Genomic DNA, 22,126 nt, shown 5'->3' with positions numbered 1-22,126 from the left:
AGATCTATTAGTACTTCTATTTCTATTACCTTATATTTATAAATTAATGTAGAGAGAACTGACATCTTTATTATTTTGAATCTTTTCTTCTGATTAAGTCTATTTTTGTGTCCTTCAAGAGGGTTTTAAAGTGTTTCATATACAGGTTTAAAAAAAAAAAACTTCGTGTTACATACATACATTTATTTATTTAAGAGATGGGGTCTGTTGCCCAGACCAACCTCAAACTCCTGAGCTCAAGTGATCCTCCCACCTTACCCTCCCTAGTAGCTCAAACTACAGGCACACACCACCATGCCCAGTCATGTTACACTTACTATTGAGTGTTTTATCTCAGCACGGATAATCACTATAGTTAACAGTGTAACATATATCCTTTTGTACTAGATCATTTATAAACATATATAGTCTGTATAAACTCGAATCTATGTCTAGTTTATATATGATCCAGTGTTTCAAAGTGTGGTCTACAGGGGTTTCTGGTAGACTTTTAGGGGTTTTATGATATTACAACTCTCTTTGTAATAATAAAACATCATTTTCCTTTTTCATTGAGTTGACACAAAAGCAAACATGGGTAAAACTGCCATCAACATGAATCAAGGCAGTGCCTGCAAACTTTGTTAATGGGCATTATAATTTTTACAGTCACACACTCATAGTTTAAGAAAAATAGAGAAGCTTTACTGAAGAAGGTGAAATAATAAAAACGTTAATTATATTAAGTTTTGATTCTCGAATTCACATCTCTTTAATATTCTGTGTAATGAAATGGGAAGGATGCAAAACCATGATATGATGGTTGTCTCAAGAAATTACTTGTACAATTAGATTGCAGGCTGATCTAGCATTTTTAAAAACTGAGATAAAATTCATATAACAAAATTTAACTATTTAGCCATTTTAACTACGTAAAGTGTACAATTTAGTGGGTTTTAGTATATTCACTATGTTAAGCAATCATTACCACTATATAATTTGAGAACATTATCCCAAAAAGAAACTGTACTTTCTGAGCACTCACTCAATCCCTCTTCTCTCTTCCTCTGAGCCCCTCACAACCACCAGTCTACTTTGTCTGTATGGATTTGCCTATTCTGAACTTTTCATATTGACTTAAATAATCATATATATGGCCTTTTGTGTCTGCCTTCTCTCACTTAGCATAATGTTTTCAAGGTTCATTCGTGTTGTAGCATGTGTCAGTACGTCATTCCTTTGTAAAGCCAAATATTCTGTTGTATGGATATATAACATTTCATATATCTGTTTATTAATTGAAGGACATTTCAGTTGTTTCTACTTTTTGTTTGAATAATGCTGCTATGAAAATTCATGAACAAGTTTTTGTGGCAGCATGTTTCTAGCCACTTTTTTCATAGAACATTATTTTTACTTAAACTATTCATTAAGATTTGGGCATATGCAGTTATCCTGTCACTTCAAGGAAAACAACTGACAATATTTATTACCAGTGATAAAACTTGTGTATTCAAGCAAAAATTCAAATTTTGGAAAACTTGTATCTGCCAAGTTTTCTAATGAGGTCAGTTATAAAGTTAAGGACTATGACTTTCTGCTAGTATATAATGAAATGTGTCAACATTTGGAAGTTTAATTTAGTGAATCAGTATATTCCAAATGATCAACATGTACCACTGTAAAATCATATACAGGTTAAATGTCCAAATACAAAATAGACCAATTGGTATTGTAAACCAGCTTTCTGGAGGTAAATTTACTTACCACAAATTTATCCCTTTTTATGTGTACAATTCAGTGATTTCAGTAAATTCACATAGTTTTCCCATCATCTCAATCCAATTTTAGAAAAATCCCAAAAGGATTTTTCATGCCAGTTTACAGTCACTGCTCTTTACTAGCCTCAGGCACTATTACTCTACTTTCTGTTTCTATAGTCTTACCTTTTCTGGATATTTCATGTAAATAGAATAATACACTGTGGTTTTTGCATGTGGCTTTTTAGCATAATGTTTTTGAAGTTCATCTATATCATTGTGTTTATCCATAGTTCAGTCTTCTTTAATGCTAAATAGAATTCCATTGCATGGATATGTCATGTTTTATTTATCCTTTTATCAGTTGGCAGACATTTGAGTTGTTTTGTATTTTTGGCTACCATGAATAATGCCACTATGAACAGTTACATACAGGTTTTTTTGTGGACGTACATTTTCAGTTATCTTGTGTATAAACCTGAGAGTGGAATTTCTGGGTCAAGTGGCAACTCTATGCTTCCAGTTTTCAGAAACTGCCATGCTGTTTTCCAAGTGACTGCACCACTTTACAATCCCACCTGCAGTACCTGAGGGTTCTAGTCTATCCACATTCTTACCAACATTTGCTATTGTTTACCTTTTTTGTTATAGCCATTCTGGTAGGTATGAAGTAGTATTTCATTGTGGTTTTAGTTTGCATTTCTTTGATAACTAATGATGTTGAACATCTTTTCATGTGCCCATTGACCATTTGAACTGCTTCTTTGATGAGCTGTCTCTTCAGTATTTTGCCCATTTTTGAGTTGGGTTGCCTTATTATTGGGTTCTAACATTTCTAACATAATTACATAACATTCTAATATAATGACTAGAAGTCATTTATCAGATATATGATTTGCAAATGTTTTCTCCGAGTCTGTGGTTTATCTTTTTTTCTTAATGGTGTCTTTGAAGGTTAAAGTTTTAAGTTTTAATTAAGTCCAAAACAATAGATTTTACTGTCATAGGACAGGAAGGGTTCATTGGTTATGGTTTTTTACTTAACTTTTAAGTTACCATATGTAAAGTTTTGGTGCCGTATTACTATCTGAAAGGACTGTTAAAATATTACTCCACTGACTCGGAAGAGTGAGGGGGTGTGAGGGGGATGGATGATGAGAGATTACTTAATGGGTACAATACACGTTATTTGAGTGGTCGATACCCTAAAAGCCCTGACTTCACCACTATGCAACCTATGCATGTAACAAAATTACACTTGTACCACATACATTTATACAAATAAAAAAATTTTAATTAAAAAATTATATTCCTTCATTTTCCACTTTCATATCTGTATTAAGCTAGATTTTCTTTATATATTTCAAACTAAACTGCATATTGCAACAGATTGAGTGCAGTAGTAGATGTGAGAATCCAGGTGTCTTTTGTTAATCCAGACATTAAAGAAATTTACAAAAATGTAAAACAATACCCCTTTTGCCACTATTTTTTTTTGCTTTAAAGATATAGTTGTTTTTAATTAAAATGTTATGTTCATGTATAATACATTTATTGTTCATTTTAAATAAATTAATGAATATATACTTTAAATTTTTTTCAGCTTTAATTGCTAGCATAGTAAATATTAACAGGTATAACTCATGTAAACAAAAGCTCTCTGAGGTCATCAGTAATTTTCAACTGTAAAAGTTTCCTGAGATTACAAAAAAATATATATTTTAGCCGGGCGCAGTGGTTCACGCTGATAATCCCAGCACTTTGGGAGTCTGAGGCAGGCAGATAACTTGAGATCAGGAGTTCAAGACCAGCCTGGCCAACATGGTGAAACACTGTCACTAGTAAAAATATATATATACAAAAATTATCCAGGCGTAGTGGTAGGCGCCTGTAATCCCAGCTATTTGGGAGGCAAAAGCAGGAGAATTGCCTGAACCCAGGAGGCGGAGGCTGCAGTGAGCTGATAGCACCACTGCACTCCAGCCTGGGCAACATAGCAAGACTAAGTCTCAAAAAAAAAAAAAAAGCCAAAAAAAGAAAAAGAAAACATACTTTGAGAACTGCTGCTTTTAATGTAACATTAGAGTCATATAAGACAGCTATTATATGTCTGTTGCATTGCTTTCTGTTTTTCATATAATTTGGTCATGTTTATCTAGATTGTTAGCTTTTGGAAAGCAGGAAAAATATATTTTATGTTATTTCTCAAAAGATCCTAATTGTCCCCCTGGAATTAGTGCCTAGTGAAGACTTAACAAGAGATTGAAGGATTTCCCACCACGTTAGGGCAGCATTTACTGTGTTGGCTTTAATATAAGTAGCTAAATTTTTTCATTCAGGTGGAAGAACACAATGGTCACATCTTTAAAGCCACCCAATATAGCATCCCTACATACTGTGAATACTGTTCTTCTTTGATATGGATAATGGACCGAGCCTCTGTTTGCAAATGTAAGTATGAGAGATCTTTGAGGAATATTTTTAACCACTGACATTTCTGTTTCCTTGAGTTGTCTTATGTCTCCTTTAACATAAAGGAGTTATTTACACTACCTAAATTTTTAGCCTCATCTCTTGCTATACTCTCTTCACCTATTCTTTGTATCTAAACCAGATATTTTGATGTTATTTGGTCACTGAGAGTCTTGTACATGTAATTCACTCTGTCTAAAATGGTCTTGTCCCAGATTTTAGTATGACTTAATATTTCAATTACTTCATGCCTACACTCACATCTCACCTTCTCAGAGAGCTCTCTTTTCTACCCCCAGTTTAAATGCCACCTTGTCCCCAAATTCGCTATTCTTTTTTTTGTTTTTGAGATGGTGTCTTGCTCCATCGCCCAGGCTGGAGTGCAGTGGTGTGATCTCAGCTCACTGCAACCTCTGCTTCCCAGGTTCAAGTGATTCTCCCTGCCTCAGCCTCCCGAGTAGCTGGGATTACAGGCATGTGCCACCATGCCCAGCTAATTTTTGTGTTTTTAGTAGAGACAGGGTTTTGCCATGTTGGCCAGGCTGGTCTTGAACTCCTGACCTCAGATGATCCTCCCGCCTTGGCCTAAAGTGCTGGGATTACAGGCGTGAGCCACTGCGCCCGCCCCTCCACCCTCCGAAATTCTCTGTTCTTTCACTCAGACTTAATAGTCTTTATAGAACTTATTACCACCCAAAATTACATTAAGTATTTGTGTTCTTGTTTTTCAGTCTACACCTCTAAAATATATGCTCTATAGGTCAGGAAACTTATTTGTCTTTTTTTTTTTTTTTTTATATCATCAGTGCCTAAAACAGTGATGGCACATAGTAAGTTTTAATAAATATTTGTTGGTTAGATAGACCTATAGATGGATGGATGGATGGATAAATGAATGAATAAATTAGATTATAGTCAAAAAGGTACTTTTTCTACTGTAATCCTTTTAGCAGATTACAGTAGAAAATATAAATATATAAAATATATATAAATATAATATATATATTATTTTACATATAAATATATATCTAAATATATAAATCCTAAAACGTGAGTAGAGATTCTTTGTAGATCAACTTGGTTCTGGCTTACAGTGAACCTTTAGCCTCCACTCATCTTATTTTATACATCTGCTCTGGTGCTATTATTAGTTCTGTGAAGCTTTGCTTTTACTAGTGGGCTAAAATTGAATGAAGCAAATACTAGGAAAGGACTGGAACCAATATGACAGCAGTTTGCCACAGAAAAATTGCCACTATTACTATATATTTACTTATTCCATGGTTCAACAGCAGTTTTGCTTTGGTTTTATTATCAGTAGTCTAAAAAATTATAATGAGTCTGAAAATAGGAAGTAGTTTGAAATATATTTGACCCTTTAGTGTAACTATGATTCTTGTAGGTTTAGTTTCTTCTGTAACTTAAAGCTAAAAATTTAAATGATTTTCTTTTTTATGACTATGTTGGGCTGGTTTGATTTTTTTTTTTTTTTTTTTTTTTTGGTGAGATGGAGTCTAACTTTGTTGCCCAGACTGGAGTGCATTGGCACAATCTCAGCTCACTGCAGCCTCCGCCTTCCAGGTTTAAGTGCTTGTCCTGCCTCAGCCTCCCAAGTAGCTGGGATTACAGGTGCCCACCACCATGCCTGGCTAATTTTTGTATATTTAGTAGAGACAGGGTTTTACCATGTTGATCAGACTGGTCTTGAACTCCTGACCTCAAGTGATCCACTCACCTCGACCTCCCAAAGTGTGCTAGGATTACAGGCATGAGCCACTGTACCTGGCCTGATTTGATTTTTTAATAGAGTTAGCTAACTTTCTTTGTTGTTATCCTGATTATTTCACCAGTACAATGACATGGCCTCCCTTACTTGATCTTGGCCTTCAAAAGCCTACAAGTTATATTTTACAAGCTCAAGAAAGGATATTCAGGTATTGGTACACAGAAGCCAGAGCTAGTGTAACAAAATGACATAAGCCAGCTGTGTTCTCAATACCCTCCTCTAAATGTGCCTCTTCCTGTTCACCAGCTGCCCAGCTACTCTGGGTTATCACCACTCCTCTAAATTATTTTAGCTCTGAACCTTTTCTTTATCCCATCTTCCCAATCACAACTCAATATTCTTCATGTTCTGGTTCTTCAGAGCTCTGTTCTCAACCTTTAGAGATCATAAATAAGACCTTTCTTATATCTTAAACTGTGCTACCCAATTAGTTTTCATTTCAGGAAGGATCTTTGACAGTAATGCCTTCCTTATCTATAGGAATGATTCTTAATAGGCATTTCTGAGATTTTAGTATGTTGTAGAGCATATATGTGGTAGAACATGAACACTAATTTGTGAATCAAACCACAAAGATAAGTATCCTGCTGGAATTTGTTGGGGAGTGGTACTGTATGGCATAGGGGCAGGATGAGCAGCTTTGAAAGAACAAAAAGCTTTTTCATTGACTGTGGCTAGAAATTTTGATCATGTTTTCAACTTCATTATACCCAATAGAATGGGTTAAAATTCTTTTTAATTATACCATTGTACAAAGTATGTATGTCATATTACAGCAGTCTGAGATTTAAAGAAAAAAACGTAGCTCTAAAATAAAGTATACTTGATAAGTTCTTATCACTGATGTACAGACTTCTAAAAATGTTGCATTCCTCACCTATTTTTCAGTATGCAAGTATGCTTGCCATAAGAAGTGCTGTCTGAAAACCACAGCCAAGTGCTCTAAAAAGGTAAGAAATTATCACCTATCAGTAATAGATAACAGACCTGTTGGTCTTTTGTGCCATATGGAAATAAATTAAGGCCTTTTTGATAGTTTTACAGATGAGTGGTTTTTAAACTTTTTGACCACAAATCACAGTAGAAATATGTTTTATGCCATGATCCAGTTCATATGTTTGGTGATATATGTACAAAAATGAATTGATTTTCATAGAATTATTTTACCGTTACTATATGTGAGTTACTAAATTAATTTCGTAAACCACAATTTGAAGAACACTGCATTGAGGTTTCATACTTCCTTAAACGCTCATAAATCTTCTAGGAATTATCCTTAATGCAGTAAGCTACAATTAAAGATGAACAAATTTAAACATGAGTAGCAAAATTCACCAGCATGGATGGTTGGTGTTTTTACATATATCTCTTGGATACACAGAGATCTAAAATATACTGTACACATACTGTTTGATACCTTATGTTTCAAGGAGGTAATCTTTTTAAAAAATTCAGGCTTTTATCGATGTATGATCACAACATTTTCTTATTCATTAATCACATACTGACAGTTGTTACAATAGCATGCAAATCTGAAATATAAATGTGTGTGCATGTTGTTTGCAGTAGACAAATCATGGCAAAGTACAGAGAGAAATTTGATTCAGGAATTAAAATGCAAAGAATATGAGTGAGACATTTGCTTCCAGCTAAGATGGAGCAGCTTATGTCAGACCAATACTAAAAAAGTTTGTTGGCAAGCATCAGGGAGCTGCACAGGCAAATTGTACTTTAGGAGACTAGATTTTAGAGAGAAGAGAATGCAGAGTAGTGGATCTACATCTGTGAGATGTTTTTCTTCTAGTGGGAATTTTTCTTTTTTCTTTTTTATTATACTTTAAGTTCTAGAGTACATGTGCACAACGTGCAGGTTTGTTACATATGTATACATGTGCCATGTTGGTGTGCTGCACCCATTAACTCATCATTTACATTAGGTATATCTCCTAATGCTATCCCTCCCCCCTCCCCCCACCCCACGACAGGCCCCAGTGTGTGATGTTCCCCTTCCTGTGTCCAAGTGTTCTCCCATCCAAGTACTAACCAGGCCTGACCCTGCTTAGCTTCTGAGATCAGAAGAGATCGGGCGCATTCAGGGTAGTATGGCCATAGACCCAAGTGTTCTCATTGTTCAATTCCCATCTATGAGTGAGAACATGCGGTGTTTGGTTTTCTGTCCTGGCAATAGTTTGCTGAGAATGATGGTTTCCAGCTTCATCCATGTCCCTACAAAGGACATGAGCTCATCCTTTTTTATGGCTGCATAGTATTCCATGCTGTATATGTGCCACATTTTCTTAATCCAGTCTATCATTGATGGACATTTGGGTTGGTTCCAAGTCTTTGCTATTGTGAATAGTGCCACAATAAACATATGTGTGCATGTGTCTTTATAGCAGCATGATTTATAATCCTTTGGGTATACACCCAGTAATGGTATGGCTGGGTCAAATGGTATTTCTAGTTGTAGATCCTTGAGGAATCGCCACACTGTCTTCCACAATGGTTGAACCAGTTTATAGTCCCACCAACAGTGTAAAAGTGTTCCTATTTCTCCACATCCTCTCCAGCACCTGTTGTTTCCTGACTTTTTAATGATCGCCATTCCAACTGGTGTGAGATGGTATCTCATTGTGGTTTTGATTTGCATTTCTCTGATGGCCAGTGATGATGAGCATTTTTTCATGTGTCTGTTGGCTGCATAAATGTCTTCTTTTGAGAAGTGTCTGTCCATATCCTTTGCCCACTTTTTGGTGGGGTTGTTTGTTTTTTCCTTGTAAATTTGTTTGAGTTCTTTGTAGATTCTGGATATTAGCCCTTTGTCAGATGAGTAGATTGCAAAAATTTTCTCTCATTCTGTAGGTTGCCTGTTCACTCTGATGGTAGTTTCTTTTGCTGTGTAGAAGCTCTTTAGTTTAATTAGATTATTTTTCCATGTACCTTTATATACTTTTACCTATCAATATTCACTAAATGTAAAAAGTGCAAAAAAAAAAACTATCGATACAAACATAATGTTGACTGAAAGCTAGAGACAAAAGAGTACATTTAAACAAAGTTCAAAAATAGATTAAACTAACTCAAGGTGCACATACTCTGTTTTTCCATTTATATAATATCCAAAAGCAGGTAAAATTAATTTTTAGTGACAGAAGTACAGATACTGGTTATTCGTGAAGGGTAAAGGGCATAGTGGCTGGAAGGGACCTGGAGGAATTTTAAACTGCTTGGTAATATTCTGTTTCTTAATTTGGGTCTTTGTGAAAATCCATTAAGCTGTAACTTGCAATGTGTGTATGTCACAGCTCAATAAAGATTTTATTTAAAATACACATTGAAGTTAGTTTAAATGAAAAATAACTATGAAACAAAAACTATAAAAATATATTTTTAGAAAAATACTCAGAATTTTTTTTTCCATTGAAAATAGTAAGATTAATTTGTCTCTTCATTTCAAGAAATAGAATGTTCTAGCATGTTTGCTTTAGATTACTTAGTTTCAAATCAAGTTATTTTTAAAGTTTTGTTTAATACCTAAAAGTACTTTGTTATTTTGCTTCCACAAGTCATAACATTTCTAATGCCATAGGGATTTAAATAAACAGAATATGTATTTGCACATCTGTGTCCCAGCATTAGGAAAACATTTGACTAAAATTTAATCATTACAGCAAGCCTTATTCTATTCTATTTCTATAATAATTTTTTCAGTATTTGACGTATACCAGGTTGTCATGCTGTGTATGTTCAACTTAATCTCTACAACAACCCTCTGAAGTAGAAAGGAGGTATTTCTGTTGCAAATGTGAAATAACCTAGCCAAGTTCACATAGTGACAAGGCAAAACTTTTAATATGCATCCTCTAAATATTCCAAGATTGTGTCCTATTCTGCCTTAGACTTGGAAATGCTTTTCAGAGATGTTGTGTGATATTAAGATAATTTAATGTATGTCAAAATAGACATGAAATTAATACTCTAAGGATTAAGAGCTGGAATGCAGAGCATGTAGATACATGCATGAATGATGCAAAATAATACTGATAATACTGCTAAAACTAATAAACTGATTATTCCTTTATTTAAAATTATCTGGTAGCTTCATTTCTGTAGCCACTTTGCTCTGCCTACCTTTGTAGTTTTATATTTCCTGTGCCTAAAAGATCTTGCTTTCTTTAGTTATCTATTACTTGCTTTCCAACACTAAGGTTGAACATCAGGTCTTTTCAAGATCATTAGTTGTTTGTTATCCAGCCCAGTCTTTCGTGATCTAGTTGTCTCTCTTCTGTGTTTCCATAATAGTTAATCTATTTATAATTTTACTTATCTCCACACACTAACACTACTAGTCTTTTTCTTTTTTTTTCTTTTGAGACAGAGTTTTGCCCTTGTTGCCCAGGCTGGAGTACAGTGGCGTGATCTTGGCTCACTGCAACCTCTGCCTCCTGTGTTCAGGTGATTCTCCTGCCTCAGCCTCCTGAGTAGCTGGGATTACAGGTGCCCGCCACTATGCCTGGCTAATTTTTGTATTTTTAGTAGAAATGGGGTTTCACCATGTTGGCCAGGCTGGTCTTGAACTCCTGACCTTAGGTGATCCACCCACCTCAGCCTCACAAAATGCTGGGATTACAGGTGTGAGCCACTGTGCCGGGCCTAACACTACTAGTCTTAAGCAGAAGGCCTTGATTTTTGTTTCCTTGGTACCTAACACATAAATGACAAATGTATGAATGTAAGTCTGGAAAGTAGAAATCAGAATCAGTTCAAGTAAGTTCTTGAGTATGAGACTCAAGAATGTTTGCACTTTAGTTTGCTATATACTAATTAGCTGCTAAAGGTTTTTGAGGATAATAAAACAGATTATATATACTACAGAATATATTAAAAGGAGACATATGAATATGGGGAAAACTCGCCAAGAAACTGTTGAAATAGTCTAATTGGTTAGTGATATAGTTTTGAGCTGGGGTGATGACACTTAGAACAGAAAAGAAACAATAAAGAGGATGAACTGATTGACTTGGCAACTGGTTGGATGCAGGTTAAAGGAGAAAATGGAATATATAGTTAGGGAAGGACAGTGGTGCAGGAGAAGGAAAGACAGATTTGCAAAACAATTTTCAGTCTCAGAGATAATACCTGCCATTTTTCTTTTCAGTGAATTACTTCAAATAATCTTAAGGGTAAGCTGTTCTGTTGCAGTCACATAGGATATAAAGTAACCTATAGGTTAATAAAGTATGATATTGGCTGGACACAGTGGTTCATGCCTGTAATCCCAGCACTTTGGAAGGCCAAGGCGGGCAGATCACTTGAGGTCGGGAGCTCGAGACCAGCCTGGCCAACATGATGAAACTCCGTCTCTACTAAAACTACAAACATCAGCTGGGCGTGGTGGCATGTGCCTGTAGTCCCAGCTACTTGGGAGGCTGAGGCACGAGAATCGCTTGAACCTGGGAGGTGAAGGTTGCAGTGAGCTGAGATCGCATCACTGCACTCCAGCCTGGGTGACAGAGCGAGACTCTGTCTCAAATGAATGAATGAATGAATGCATGAATAAATAAAGTATGATATCAGATACGCTATTCAAGTCCATACAAAAGAGCTGTAACAGTAGTCATGGGCTGATCTGTGTGTACCTCTGCCTTTAATTATGAAATCATTTTTCAGTTAAACTTCCGTAAAGTTTATATAAACATCAAAGCATTCTTATGCTTAAGAACTTGCTGACAACTCTAATTCTTATCAAATTAGTAGATTTTCTAGTGGTATCTGGTAGGTGGTCAAGCTGTTTGCATATAAAATCCAACCCTTTTCGAACCACACCCAAATCCCACCTTTGCTTTTGAAGCAATTTTTTGATAGGAGAAGCTGTAGCCCTTCGCCACTGCCTTCATTCTTCACTCCATTATTTTCTTTTGGAGATTCTGGTGGAAAAGGATTGAAACTAATATCTCATTTATACTTACTTAAACATAATTCCCTTTCTCCCAACTCTTCTAACTATGCTCATAAAACTTCAGAGAAATAAAAAAGTAGCTCCTGGTAAAGAAATGGTTAAACATGTTTCAAGATGTTTGAATGCATTTGGAAACTAAAAATTATCTTTCGTTTAGTATGATCCAGAGCTGTCATCTCGACAATTTGGGGTTGAACTGTCCCGTTTGACCAGTGAAGACCGAACTGTTCCTTTAGTAGTGGAAAAGCTCATAAACTACATTGAAATGCATGGACTGTATACAGAAGGTATTTATCGAAAGTCTGGTTCGACTAATAAAATCAAGGAGCTTCGGCAGGGTCTAGATACAGGTAAGATAGTGCCCTCTAAATCATAATGAAATACTTTTATTTAAATAGTTCCTTTCATGCTCTTAAAGTTTTCATTACATGTCAATCCTTTACTTAGCAGCCAGAAGAATGCATTCTTTTCTGTGATGCTTTGTTATCATTTTTTGGCTTTCTAAAGAGTCTTTGGTTTCATTTGGTCAACTCAGCAGACATGTTGAGCATATAATTTGCACTTGGGACAGATCTCATTTAATTTTTGTAATAATTCAGTAAGATTGTGATACCTCTGATTGACAAAGAGAAAAACTAAGGTATAGGGAAATTAAATAATGAGCTGCTGATGATGATGCAAGGTGCTGTACTAATGTTTTTATAATATTCACAACAATCCTATGAATTAGGGATATTATTATCCCCATTTACAGAAAAAGGAACTGAGGCTTACAGAGGATCTTGCCCAAAGACTGATCGCCAATAAGTGACCAAATTGGAGTTAACCCCAGATCTTCTGAGTTCATAATCTATTTCCCCTTTCTCTTTATTATTCTGACTCCAAGGGGTACTCTTTCCTGTGTATCATCTTCTTGCCTGCCTACATTGATGACAGTTACTCAAACTGATAATTAGTGAGTTGAGCATGTATCTTTGTAGAGCTGTAGTTTTAGTACTGGAATTCATGCAGGGGACTGACTCTGGTTTCATTCTCAACTTCTACATTTTACCACTGTTGGGAAGGAATAGATCTTTTTGAACTAAACAGAGTAAAGCATGTCCTTGTGTGGGCAAGAACCTGTGTTCAATGCTGTTTCTTATGAACAAATCAATGAGAAATGAATTGAGTATGAAAATAATAACAATGACTGGTAAGACTCAGGCAGGAGGTTCCGTCTACAAGAGACTTGGTCTACTTTGGTTTACAGGCAGTTACTGACTTTGTCTCTGATACCTTGAAATAGCACAAGTAAAAATCAATCATCCTGAATCTACCCGTCATCTAATCTGTATAACCTTAGGGAGTTTATAAGTGAAACGGGTGAAGGTGTTTCCTTTACATTTTCTAAGCTCAGTTATCACTGTCCTTTTATCTCTAAGAATGACTTAAAATTAGCCTTACTTTCAGAAAGTGTCCTGTATGCGTTTTTTCATTTGTTATGTAAACCATTGTTACTCAAAGTGTGGTCTCTGGACAAATCCATAACCAGGTAAGTACAGAAATTGAGAGCAAGCATGTAGAGACGTTTATAGCAGTTTAACAGTGCTTCAGCACGAAAACATTCATTCATTCATTCATTCATTCATTCATTCAGAGACAGTCTTGCTCTGTTGCCCAGGCTGTAGTACAATGGTGTGACCTTGGCTCACTGCAACCTCCATCTCCTGGGTTCAAGCAATTCTGCCTCAGCCTCCCAAGTAGCTGGGATTATAGGCGTGTGCCACCACACCCAGCTAATTTTTATATTTTTAGTAGAGACAGGTCTCACCACGTTGGCCAGGCTGCTTTCTGTCTCCTGGCCTCAAGTAATCGGCCTGTCTCAGTCTCCCAAAGTGCTGGGATTACAGTCATGAGCCGCTGCTCCTGGCCATGATCTTTTATTTTACACATTTCAGTCCACAACAGGTTTGGAAAACAAATACACAAGACGTATTCTTTCACCACAGTTAGAAGCACAGTTCCAAAGCATGGAATTACATTGTGGAAAATAGGTTAGTCAGTTTGATTAAGAAACATGAAGCCGGCTGGGCATGGTGGCTCACGCCTGTAATCCCTCCACTTTGGGAGGCCAAGGCAGGTGGATCACCTGAGGTTGGGAGTTCGAGACCAGCCTGACCAACATGGAGAAACCCCGTCTCTACTAAAAATACAAAATTAGCTAAGCGTGGCGGCGCATGCCCGTAATCCCAGCTACTCGGGAGGCTGAGGCAGGAGAATCACTTGAACTCGGGAGGCAGAGGTTGTGGTGAGCTGAGATCACACCATTGCACTCCAGCCTGGCCAACAAGAATGAAACTCCATCTCAAAAAAAAAAAAAAAAGAAACATGAAGCCTTCCTTTAATAATGATAGTTTCTAAAGTGAATTATTTGAATCTCTTTGCATGTTTTGGCTCTGTTAATCTAACTCTTGTCTTTAAATAGATGCTGAGAGTGTAAATCTAGATGACTATAACATACACGTCATTGCAAGTGTATTCAAACAATGGCTTCGAGATTTGCCCAATCCTCTCATGACCTTTGAACTCTATGAGGAATTTCTTCGAGCTATGGGTAAGCATAGGCTTCCTGGGTTAGAGAGAAGGCCTATAGTTGGGAAAGAAATGCCATCTTGAGTATAGATTATCAAGCCATCCTCTAGTGGTTTAATTCTTATAGATTCAAAGGTAAGCTTTTGACAGTGAATACAAAACGGCTAGTATACTGTCACCTATTCAAATGTTGACTTTTTAGAGACTCATCAAAATGTTAGTGTCCTAAAAATTTTCTGAGTGAGACACTTGGTTGCTTCTTACAAAGAAATTGAAAGACTGGGGTTATAAAACAGATTAAAATATTAAAAATAAGTTTTAAGATTAGGCTTATGTTCATTTAAATTGGAAATCTAGGCAAGAACTATGTGTAAAGCTGGCTGTTTTATGCCAAGCTTAACAGGTTTCAGAGTTTAGTTTCTCAGTGCTGTAAGTGCGTAGGATATTGATAAAGGCCTTCCTAGAGGTATTTAGGCCCTGAGGATTCATAAATTATATTGACTTTAATGGTAAATCAATCTGCTACACAATGACTGAAAAACTAGAACATCTCTATCCCCTTGCTGTTATTAAGGATTACTGTGATATAGGTTCAAACTAAGGAGACTGTTTATGAATATAGAACTCAAGCAAAAGGAGTTAAATAGTTACTGTGAGTTGCTCTTCTCCTGCCCTACAGGTACAACTACTCCTAAAACTCTGTAGCCAGCCTTCTTTGCTTCATAGTGTCTGGGAGGAAGATACACTGTATAAGAGGGGATATTTAGTCTTAGTTTCTGCTCTTACTGTTTTTAGGCCTTCAGGAGAGGAAGGAGACAATCCGTGGTGTATACTCTGTGATTGATCAACTCTCCCGAACTCATCTCAATACACTGGAACGCCTCATCTTTCATCTAGTCAGGTAACTTTAAGAAGCAAGGGAACGATTTTTAATAGTTTCTCTTGGATTATTTTAAATAGATAAGGAATTTCTCCATTTGGAAAACTGACAGGTATTTATTTTTTCTTCTATTTATAAAGTCAGTGTCTCAAACAGGTGGTTAGGATACCTTGGAGCAGAAATATTCAGCTGAGCTGGAATGCATGGCAGTTGCTTTTCTGCCCTTGTTTGAACCATGTGACAGCTTCAGCCTCATGGTGGCAGTGTGTAGTTTAGCCTGTTTTCTAACAGCTGAACTAGAAAGGATATATAATCTATTGAAATGACCTAATTCATATGAGGGGTTCAGATCATTCTCAGGAATTGACCAAAGAGGCGTCAGGAGTAGTGTCTCTTCCCCGTGTGTAAATATCAGCAGTAGTTGAGAAGAAAGCCATCTTTATTTTTGGTTAAAGCCTCTACTCTGCATTCTTTTTTTTTTTTTTTTTTTTTTTAGACACAGTTTCAGTCTGTCACCCAGGCCGGAGTGCAGTGACCCAATCTCAGCTCACTGCAACCTCCGCCTCCCCGGTTCAAGTGATTCTCCTGCCTCAGCCCCCTACATAGCTGGGATTACAGGTGTGCGCCACCACACCTGGCTAATTTTTGTATTGTTAGTAGAGACAAGGTTTTGCCGTGTTGGTCAAGATTGTCTCAAACTCCTGACCACAAGTAATCTGCCCACATTGACCTCCCAAAGTGCTGGATTACAAGTGTGGGCCACCGTGCCTGGCCGATTCTGCATTCTTTGGACATGTTCATCTAGTGATCTTGGCCTAGAGCAGGTAGGTCACAAATTTCCCTTGGGAAGCTATCGGCTGACCTAGACTGCTTCAAGGAAAGAACAAATGAAAATACATTTTCCAGAGACAAAGGAACAAAGGAACAACTTGGGAAAAGTCTGCAGACCCTTAAACTTAATGGATATCCTTCTACTACTATGCAGTTCATGTCATACTGTCTTCTTTTGCTCATCTCTTCTGCCTATTTCCCTATGGTGCTCCCTTTTTATCCCTTAGTCACTTGTTTTTTGTTTTGTTTTAATTCTTAGGATTGCTCTGCAGGAAGACACTAATCGAATGTCTGCTAATGCTTTGGCCATTGTGTTTGCGCCCTGCATTCTCCGCTGCCCTGACACCACTGACCCGCTACAAAGTGTACAGGACATCAGTAAGACTACCACGTAAGGCCAGTTACCATAACCTTTACAAGACCTCAGGGACTTCTGACTATGTAGTCACTGTATCCAGATATCAAACATAGTGAATGGGTTCATAAATTCAGGTGTTTTTAAGAAGATTGTTGGACACTGCTGGGTTTTCTTATGCTGAGGATGCAAACTCCTGGATTCAACTGAGCATCATTTGTCTTAAAGCATCTTATTTTTAAAATCTGGCTTTTCTTTAGGACTGCTTATAGTTTCTAAATAGATTTTAAATTTCCATTTTACCAAATTATGGACACTTAGTATCTTCCTGTAATCTAGTCTAACTGTGGTCTTAATGGCTCTGAATCCTTTGGTCTTAATACTTCAGTATTCCTATATTTCACCTTGGTCTTTTTTCTTGGGGCTCTGCTTTCCTTCTAACGTGGTTTTCTTTTGCTCTCCTCAATCTTGACTGCAAAAGGAACTTTAAAAAATATATCAATATTTGGATCCCATCCCCAGAGAGTCTGATTTAATTGGTGTAGCATGTAGCCTGGGCATTGGGATTTGTAACTGCTCTTTATTTTGTATTATTTTTAATTAATTAATTAATTAATTAATTTTTTGAGATGGAGTTTTACTCTTGTCGCCTAGGCTGGAGTGCAGTGGCATGATCTTGGCTCACTGCAACCTCCACCTCCCAGGTTTAAGCGATTCTCGTGCCTCAGCCTCCCAAGTAGCTGAGATTATAGGCGTGCACCTCCATGCCTGGCTGATTTAGTATTTTTAGTAGAGACAGGGTTTCACCATGTTGGCCAGGTTGGTCTCGAACTCCTGACCTCAGGTGATCCACCTGCCTCGGCCTCCCAAAGCGCTGGGATTACAGGCATGAACCACTGTGCTCAGCCATAACTGCTCTTTAGATGGCTTCTAAAGTGCAGCTAAAGTTGTGAACCACCATTCTAAACCTTGTCTCTGAGCTTATCAAGTAAGGGATGTTAATTTTTTCCTTCATCTTTCAACTGTCTACCACAAAAACAGTCTGTCAGTGCTATACTTTATTTACTTCACCTCTTAACAGTTTTTTTCTCTTTCCTTCTGTTTCAGTTGTGTGGAACTGATCGTTGTGGAACAAATGAATAAATACAAGGCTCGTCTCAAAGATATCAGTAGCTTGGAATTTGCTGAGAATAAGGCAAAGACCAGGTTGTCACTGATTCGTAGATCAATGGTAAGATGCAACACATGGAATAGTGGAAAAATGGGAGTTGTCTTGGGAATTTAAATGTGCTTTTGTGGTGTATACAAGGATTATTATCAGAATCTTTTTTATAAAAAACAAGTAAAACGTCACCAAATCTCAAGGTGCTATGGATTCCTCATGTTTAATCTGCTGGCTCTCTTTAGTTACATTATAGAATCTATGTGATTAAGTGTGCAGAATTTTTCAAATCAAGTATTTAGATAAAATGTTGGTGTCTTAATAATATGCCTTGCTTTCTTTTCATGTCCTTTCTATGAAAACGTAATCCTTTTCTAACTTTTTTCTCCACTTCCTTCCACTGTCTGTTCCCGCCTTTAATCATATCACTTTTGGTGGTCCTGCCAAGACCCCTGGGATGTAGAGAACTTAATCATTTGTAACTGAATTTAAATGGAATCATTTGATTCTTAAGGAAATGGAATTCCATCTATGAGTCTACTGTAATCAAAAAGTATTTCTTTGAGTTTAGGGTTAGGTTTTGAGACAGTCCTTGTAAAACTGATAATTTATTTCCTTGGTTTGCCCACTTTTTAATATCTTCCTTTGCAACCAGTAACATATAACTCCAGTTCTCAATGACCACTAATCAATAGCTTCAGCCCTATTGATTAGTGGTCATTGAGAACTGGAGTTATCCATATATGTTACCCTGAAGTCAGTTTTCAGGATAACTGGAAAACTGCTGCATTAAGGTTTATTTATTGCCCATTTGCCACCCTTCCTCTCAGTTGTAAAATAAAATTGTGACAATGAGCACGCATTTCAGATTCCCAATAAATCTCTAAAGAGAAGCAGGCTTCATCATGCCCTTACTCTTTCAGGGGTCCAGCAGTACTTCCTCCCATATCTTCACAGTTTGCATTTAGATTAGCACTAAAATAATTCTTTTTCTTCCTTTATTATTTAATCTGCCTGGCACAGAATAAGTGCTTAACAAAGGTCTGTTGATTAAGGTAGTGAAGGGTCTTCTGTAAAAACAAACATAAGCATGGGCTTTTTGCAGGCAGTAAAGATATTAAATAAAACTCATCATAGGGGATACTATCTAAATCTTTTCCCCAGAAATTAAAAACAGAAATCCCACTTAAAAGTGAAACATTTCTGTAGTATGAATTTTCAGGAGCTCAGTTCTGAGAGGCCCAATTTAGTGGTGGCTATCCAGGCAGGAAGGGAAGAGCCTTTTGCTATAAACCTACTTTTCAAAGCAGATAGATAAGCTGCGCTTTTTTCCAGTGCTGCAGAAGATGGATATTCAGTCCATTGCAAGATTAAACCTTCTCTTTTAATGAGGCAATGACATGTACATTCTAACCTTCTGCTTTCCTTTTCATGTCCTTCCTAATCCAGAAACCTGTACTAATTGCAGTTAGATTCATGAACATTACCCGCAATTCAGTCTCGGTATGTATTAATAATGCAATGTGTCACAGCCACTCTACATTATTGTCTCTCGTTCATCCAGGAATTGTTCCGCCCTGTCTATCATTCATGCCTGTCCACCCTCCATGTTCGGCCCCAAGTCAGGTTCTACTTTTTGATTACCTTTCACTTGCTTTTCTCTTAATCTCTTTCTTTAGATCCTTCATTTTCCTTCCTCCGTATTGTGTAGTTGAACAGCATCCATTTAAAATACACCGGTTTTTCCTCTTTGTTAGATGAGCCTCCTTTTGGGTTTCTTCTTTGGTTGAATCATTAAAAGGTGAAAGTTAAAAGCATTGAGATATCAAATTAATTTCTGCTCTATGAGCTGTGTTCCCAGCAATCTCCTCCACTTTATTATTTGAAATACTATTACTTTCAGCATCTCCTGTCATTAGTAATGCTTATTTGTCCATTCATATCTGTGACTCCGATGGTGTCCTCCCAGATGTAGAAATATGGTTCTTATCCACTTAGCATTTATCAGACAGAGCTACAAATAGGAGTGAACTAATCCAAATTGGTGGACTAGTTCTAGACTTAAATATTATGGTATTCTAGAACTCATACCAGGATCTCATTGCTGGTATCCCTCTTCAGTTCCATTGATTGTACAAAAAAAGGAATGGGGGGATGGAAGGCTGAGAACACCAATATTTGTGGAAAACTGTCCACCTGTGTGTAACCATTTTATTGAGGAGGCTTAACTTGTTGGGATGCTAATACAAGTCAGTTTTTCTTTTTGTCTATAACTGCCTCTCAACTCCAGCCTGTCAAACTTCCCTTTCCCATTAGATATCAGTTACCTTAACAGCATCTTGAAACCAATTCTATAATTTTCAAAAATTCATTTCATTCTAGTATTTAAGAGTCAGTTTTCTTCATATTAAAACTTCAGTCAGTTTTAATCCAGTGCTCTTCTCACTTCCTCCCAGGGCAGACTAGACCTTTATCTGGAACTTAAAACTTTGGAGGGTAGGTGGGTAATTTCTGTTTGTCAGACACTTCTGCCCTTCGTCTTTCTTGACCCTTTCTCCCCTGATGTTGAGACTGGGAGGAGTGATAGGGGAGGCAGAATTCTGTATGATATCTTGGTGTTGAGATGGCAGTCCACTTTCTTGGTTGTTCAACACTGCTATTCTGGCTCATTGTCAGTAGGCTAAGTAAAGATAAGTAGTAGCTCCAGTTTACCCTGTTGACAGTGAACTCAGTTCTATCTCATTTCTGTAGGCACTGATAGTCCCTTGCAAGATATGGTTACATCTTCTGGCTAAACCCTGGGTGTTGGCATTCACACCATATGGGAAGCTGTCAAACTCACAGGGCAGATACAAGTTTTCCAAAATTCTAATATTTGTTTGAAAGCTTGAAATTTACTCACTGACAACAAATATTGCCATTTGTTTCACTTGCAGTAACAGATTCCCTTCATATAATTTCAAACCACGTACTCAAGAAGAAGAATCAAACTTTGTCAATTATTGTAAATACTGTTTCATTAATAAAGCAGCTAATTTGGCTTGCAATTCAAAGAATTGCACTAATACTCTTTCTTGAGATAACCATCAGTATGTGACAGAGTTGCTGTATGTGTAATTTCCAGTTAATCATACAGAAAGTTGAAAATAGTTAATTTAACTGTTAAGAAGTAAATAAAATTAATTTACACCTCTTGTTCAATGACATGAAGTGAAACTGACTTTTTAAAAACTAAATGTGTGGTAGCAAAAGAATATGAAGACTGCTAGAACCATTTGGTATCATTACCTTGATTCACATAAAGGTGACAGCAGTTGAACCCACAATTGCTTGTATGTAATTAGTACAGATGTCAACAAGTGAAAATGGCAAATAGCATCTTAGTATAATTATGAAAATAATTTTGACATTGTAGACCCTGTGAAATGGTTTTGAGGACATCATCACACCCCAGCATCTTTGCTGGGGATCTGTGGGCTACACTCTGAGAACCACTGCACTATAATACATATAATACTGCCGGCTCACTGCACTTCACAGAAATATTTGATGAGAATAATTCCTTTTCATATGCAAGATATAAATACCTACAAACAGATACTAGCTGTATTTAAAGTGCTTACTAACCCTGATTATCTGGTGAACCATAACTGCAGGCATTGGGATATGATTTTTGAACAAGCTTGGATACCTAGTTATAATACCACACAAAACAACCAGTCTTTTCAAAAAAAGCCTTGGATAAAGGATCTCTCCTTATCAGGAAAGCAAACTCCTCAGGAAGTGGTCTGATAATTCAGTTCCTTCCTATTTTTGTGACTTAACAAAAGGCACTCAACAGTGATCTTCCGTCTTGCCCTGAAGTGCTCTTTTTGAGTAAAATTTCATTAGGATTCTGAGATTTGTGTTTTAGCTAGTTATATTATTGTTCTGTCTAGATAATGCATAGTTCCTCCTCCTCACACATTTAACCCATAGACAAACCCTAGTAACGTGTACTTTCTTTGGGTCTTCATAAAGTATCATGACTTTCTGCATGAGGGTAATATATGTCTTTTTCTAAATAGTCATCAGGTTTACTAAAGGCAATGCAATTCATTCCTTCATTATCACCATGAGTCTCTTTTACTGTTTAGGCTTACTTCGATTTATAGTATTTAATTTCTTTGTGCCCATCAATCATGTCTTGCCATTCCTTCTTGCATTCTTTCGCTATCGTGAGCCTTACAGAATTTTCAGAAGAAATCAAAGCTCTCCTCATAGGCCTTATTCATTCTAACACTGGAGTATCTTCTATTTGTTTCCACTGTTATCTTCTTAAAGTCTTAGGAGAAAATGAAAAAGTGAGTTTCAACTGATTCCCTCAAATAG

General features: G+C 36.8%; 1 protein-coding gene across 8 annotated transcripts in view; it reads left to right on the top strand.

Moving 5' to 3' along the window:
• MYO9A (myosin IXA) overlaps nt 1–22,126 on the top strand; it is a 298,032-nt gene that overhangs the window by 253,706 nt on the left and 22,200 nt on the right. For 5 of the 8 annotated variants that reach the window (XM_008971877.4, XM_034939060.3, XM_008971875.4 and 2 more), the window contains 8 exons: nt 4,079–4,190; nt 6,886–6,947; nt 12,114–12,306; nt 14,421–14,549; nt 15,323–15,428; nt 16,498–16,629; nt 17,701–17,824; nt 19,205–19,258. In XM_008971877.4, the coding sequence (XP_008970125.3) occupies nt 4,079–4,190; nt 6,886–6,947; nt 12,114–12,306; nt 14,421–14,549; nt 15,323–15,428; nt 16,498–16,629; nt 17,701–17,824; nt 19,205–19,258 (912 nt within the window). The remainder of the gene's footprint in view (nt 1–4,078; nt 4,191–6,885; nt 6,948–12,113; nt 12,307–14,420; nt 14,550–15,322; nt 15,429–16,497; nt 16,630–17,700; nt 17,825–19,204; nt 19,259–22,126) is intronic. The other 3 variants (XM_063596766.1, XM_003818548.5, XM_008971876.4) reach the window with 1 other exon arrangement.

The sequence above is a fragment of the Pan paniscus genome, chromosome 16 (genome assembly GCF_029289425.2).
Source record: "Pan paniscus chromosome 16, NHGRI_mPanPan1-v2.0_pri, whole genome shotgun sequence".
NCBI classification, from domain to species: Eukaryota; Metazoa; Chordata; class Mammalia; order Primates; family Hominidae; genus Pan; species Pan paniscus.
Note: the sequence above shows the minus strand (reverse complement) of the source record. Positions and strands in the feature narration are given on the sequence as shown.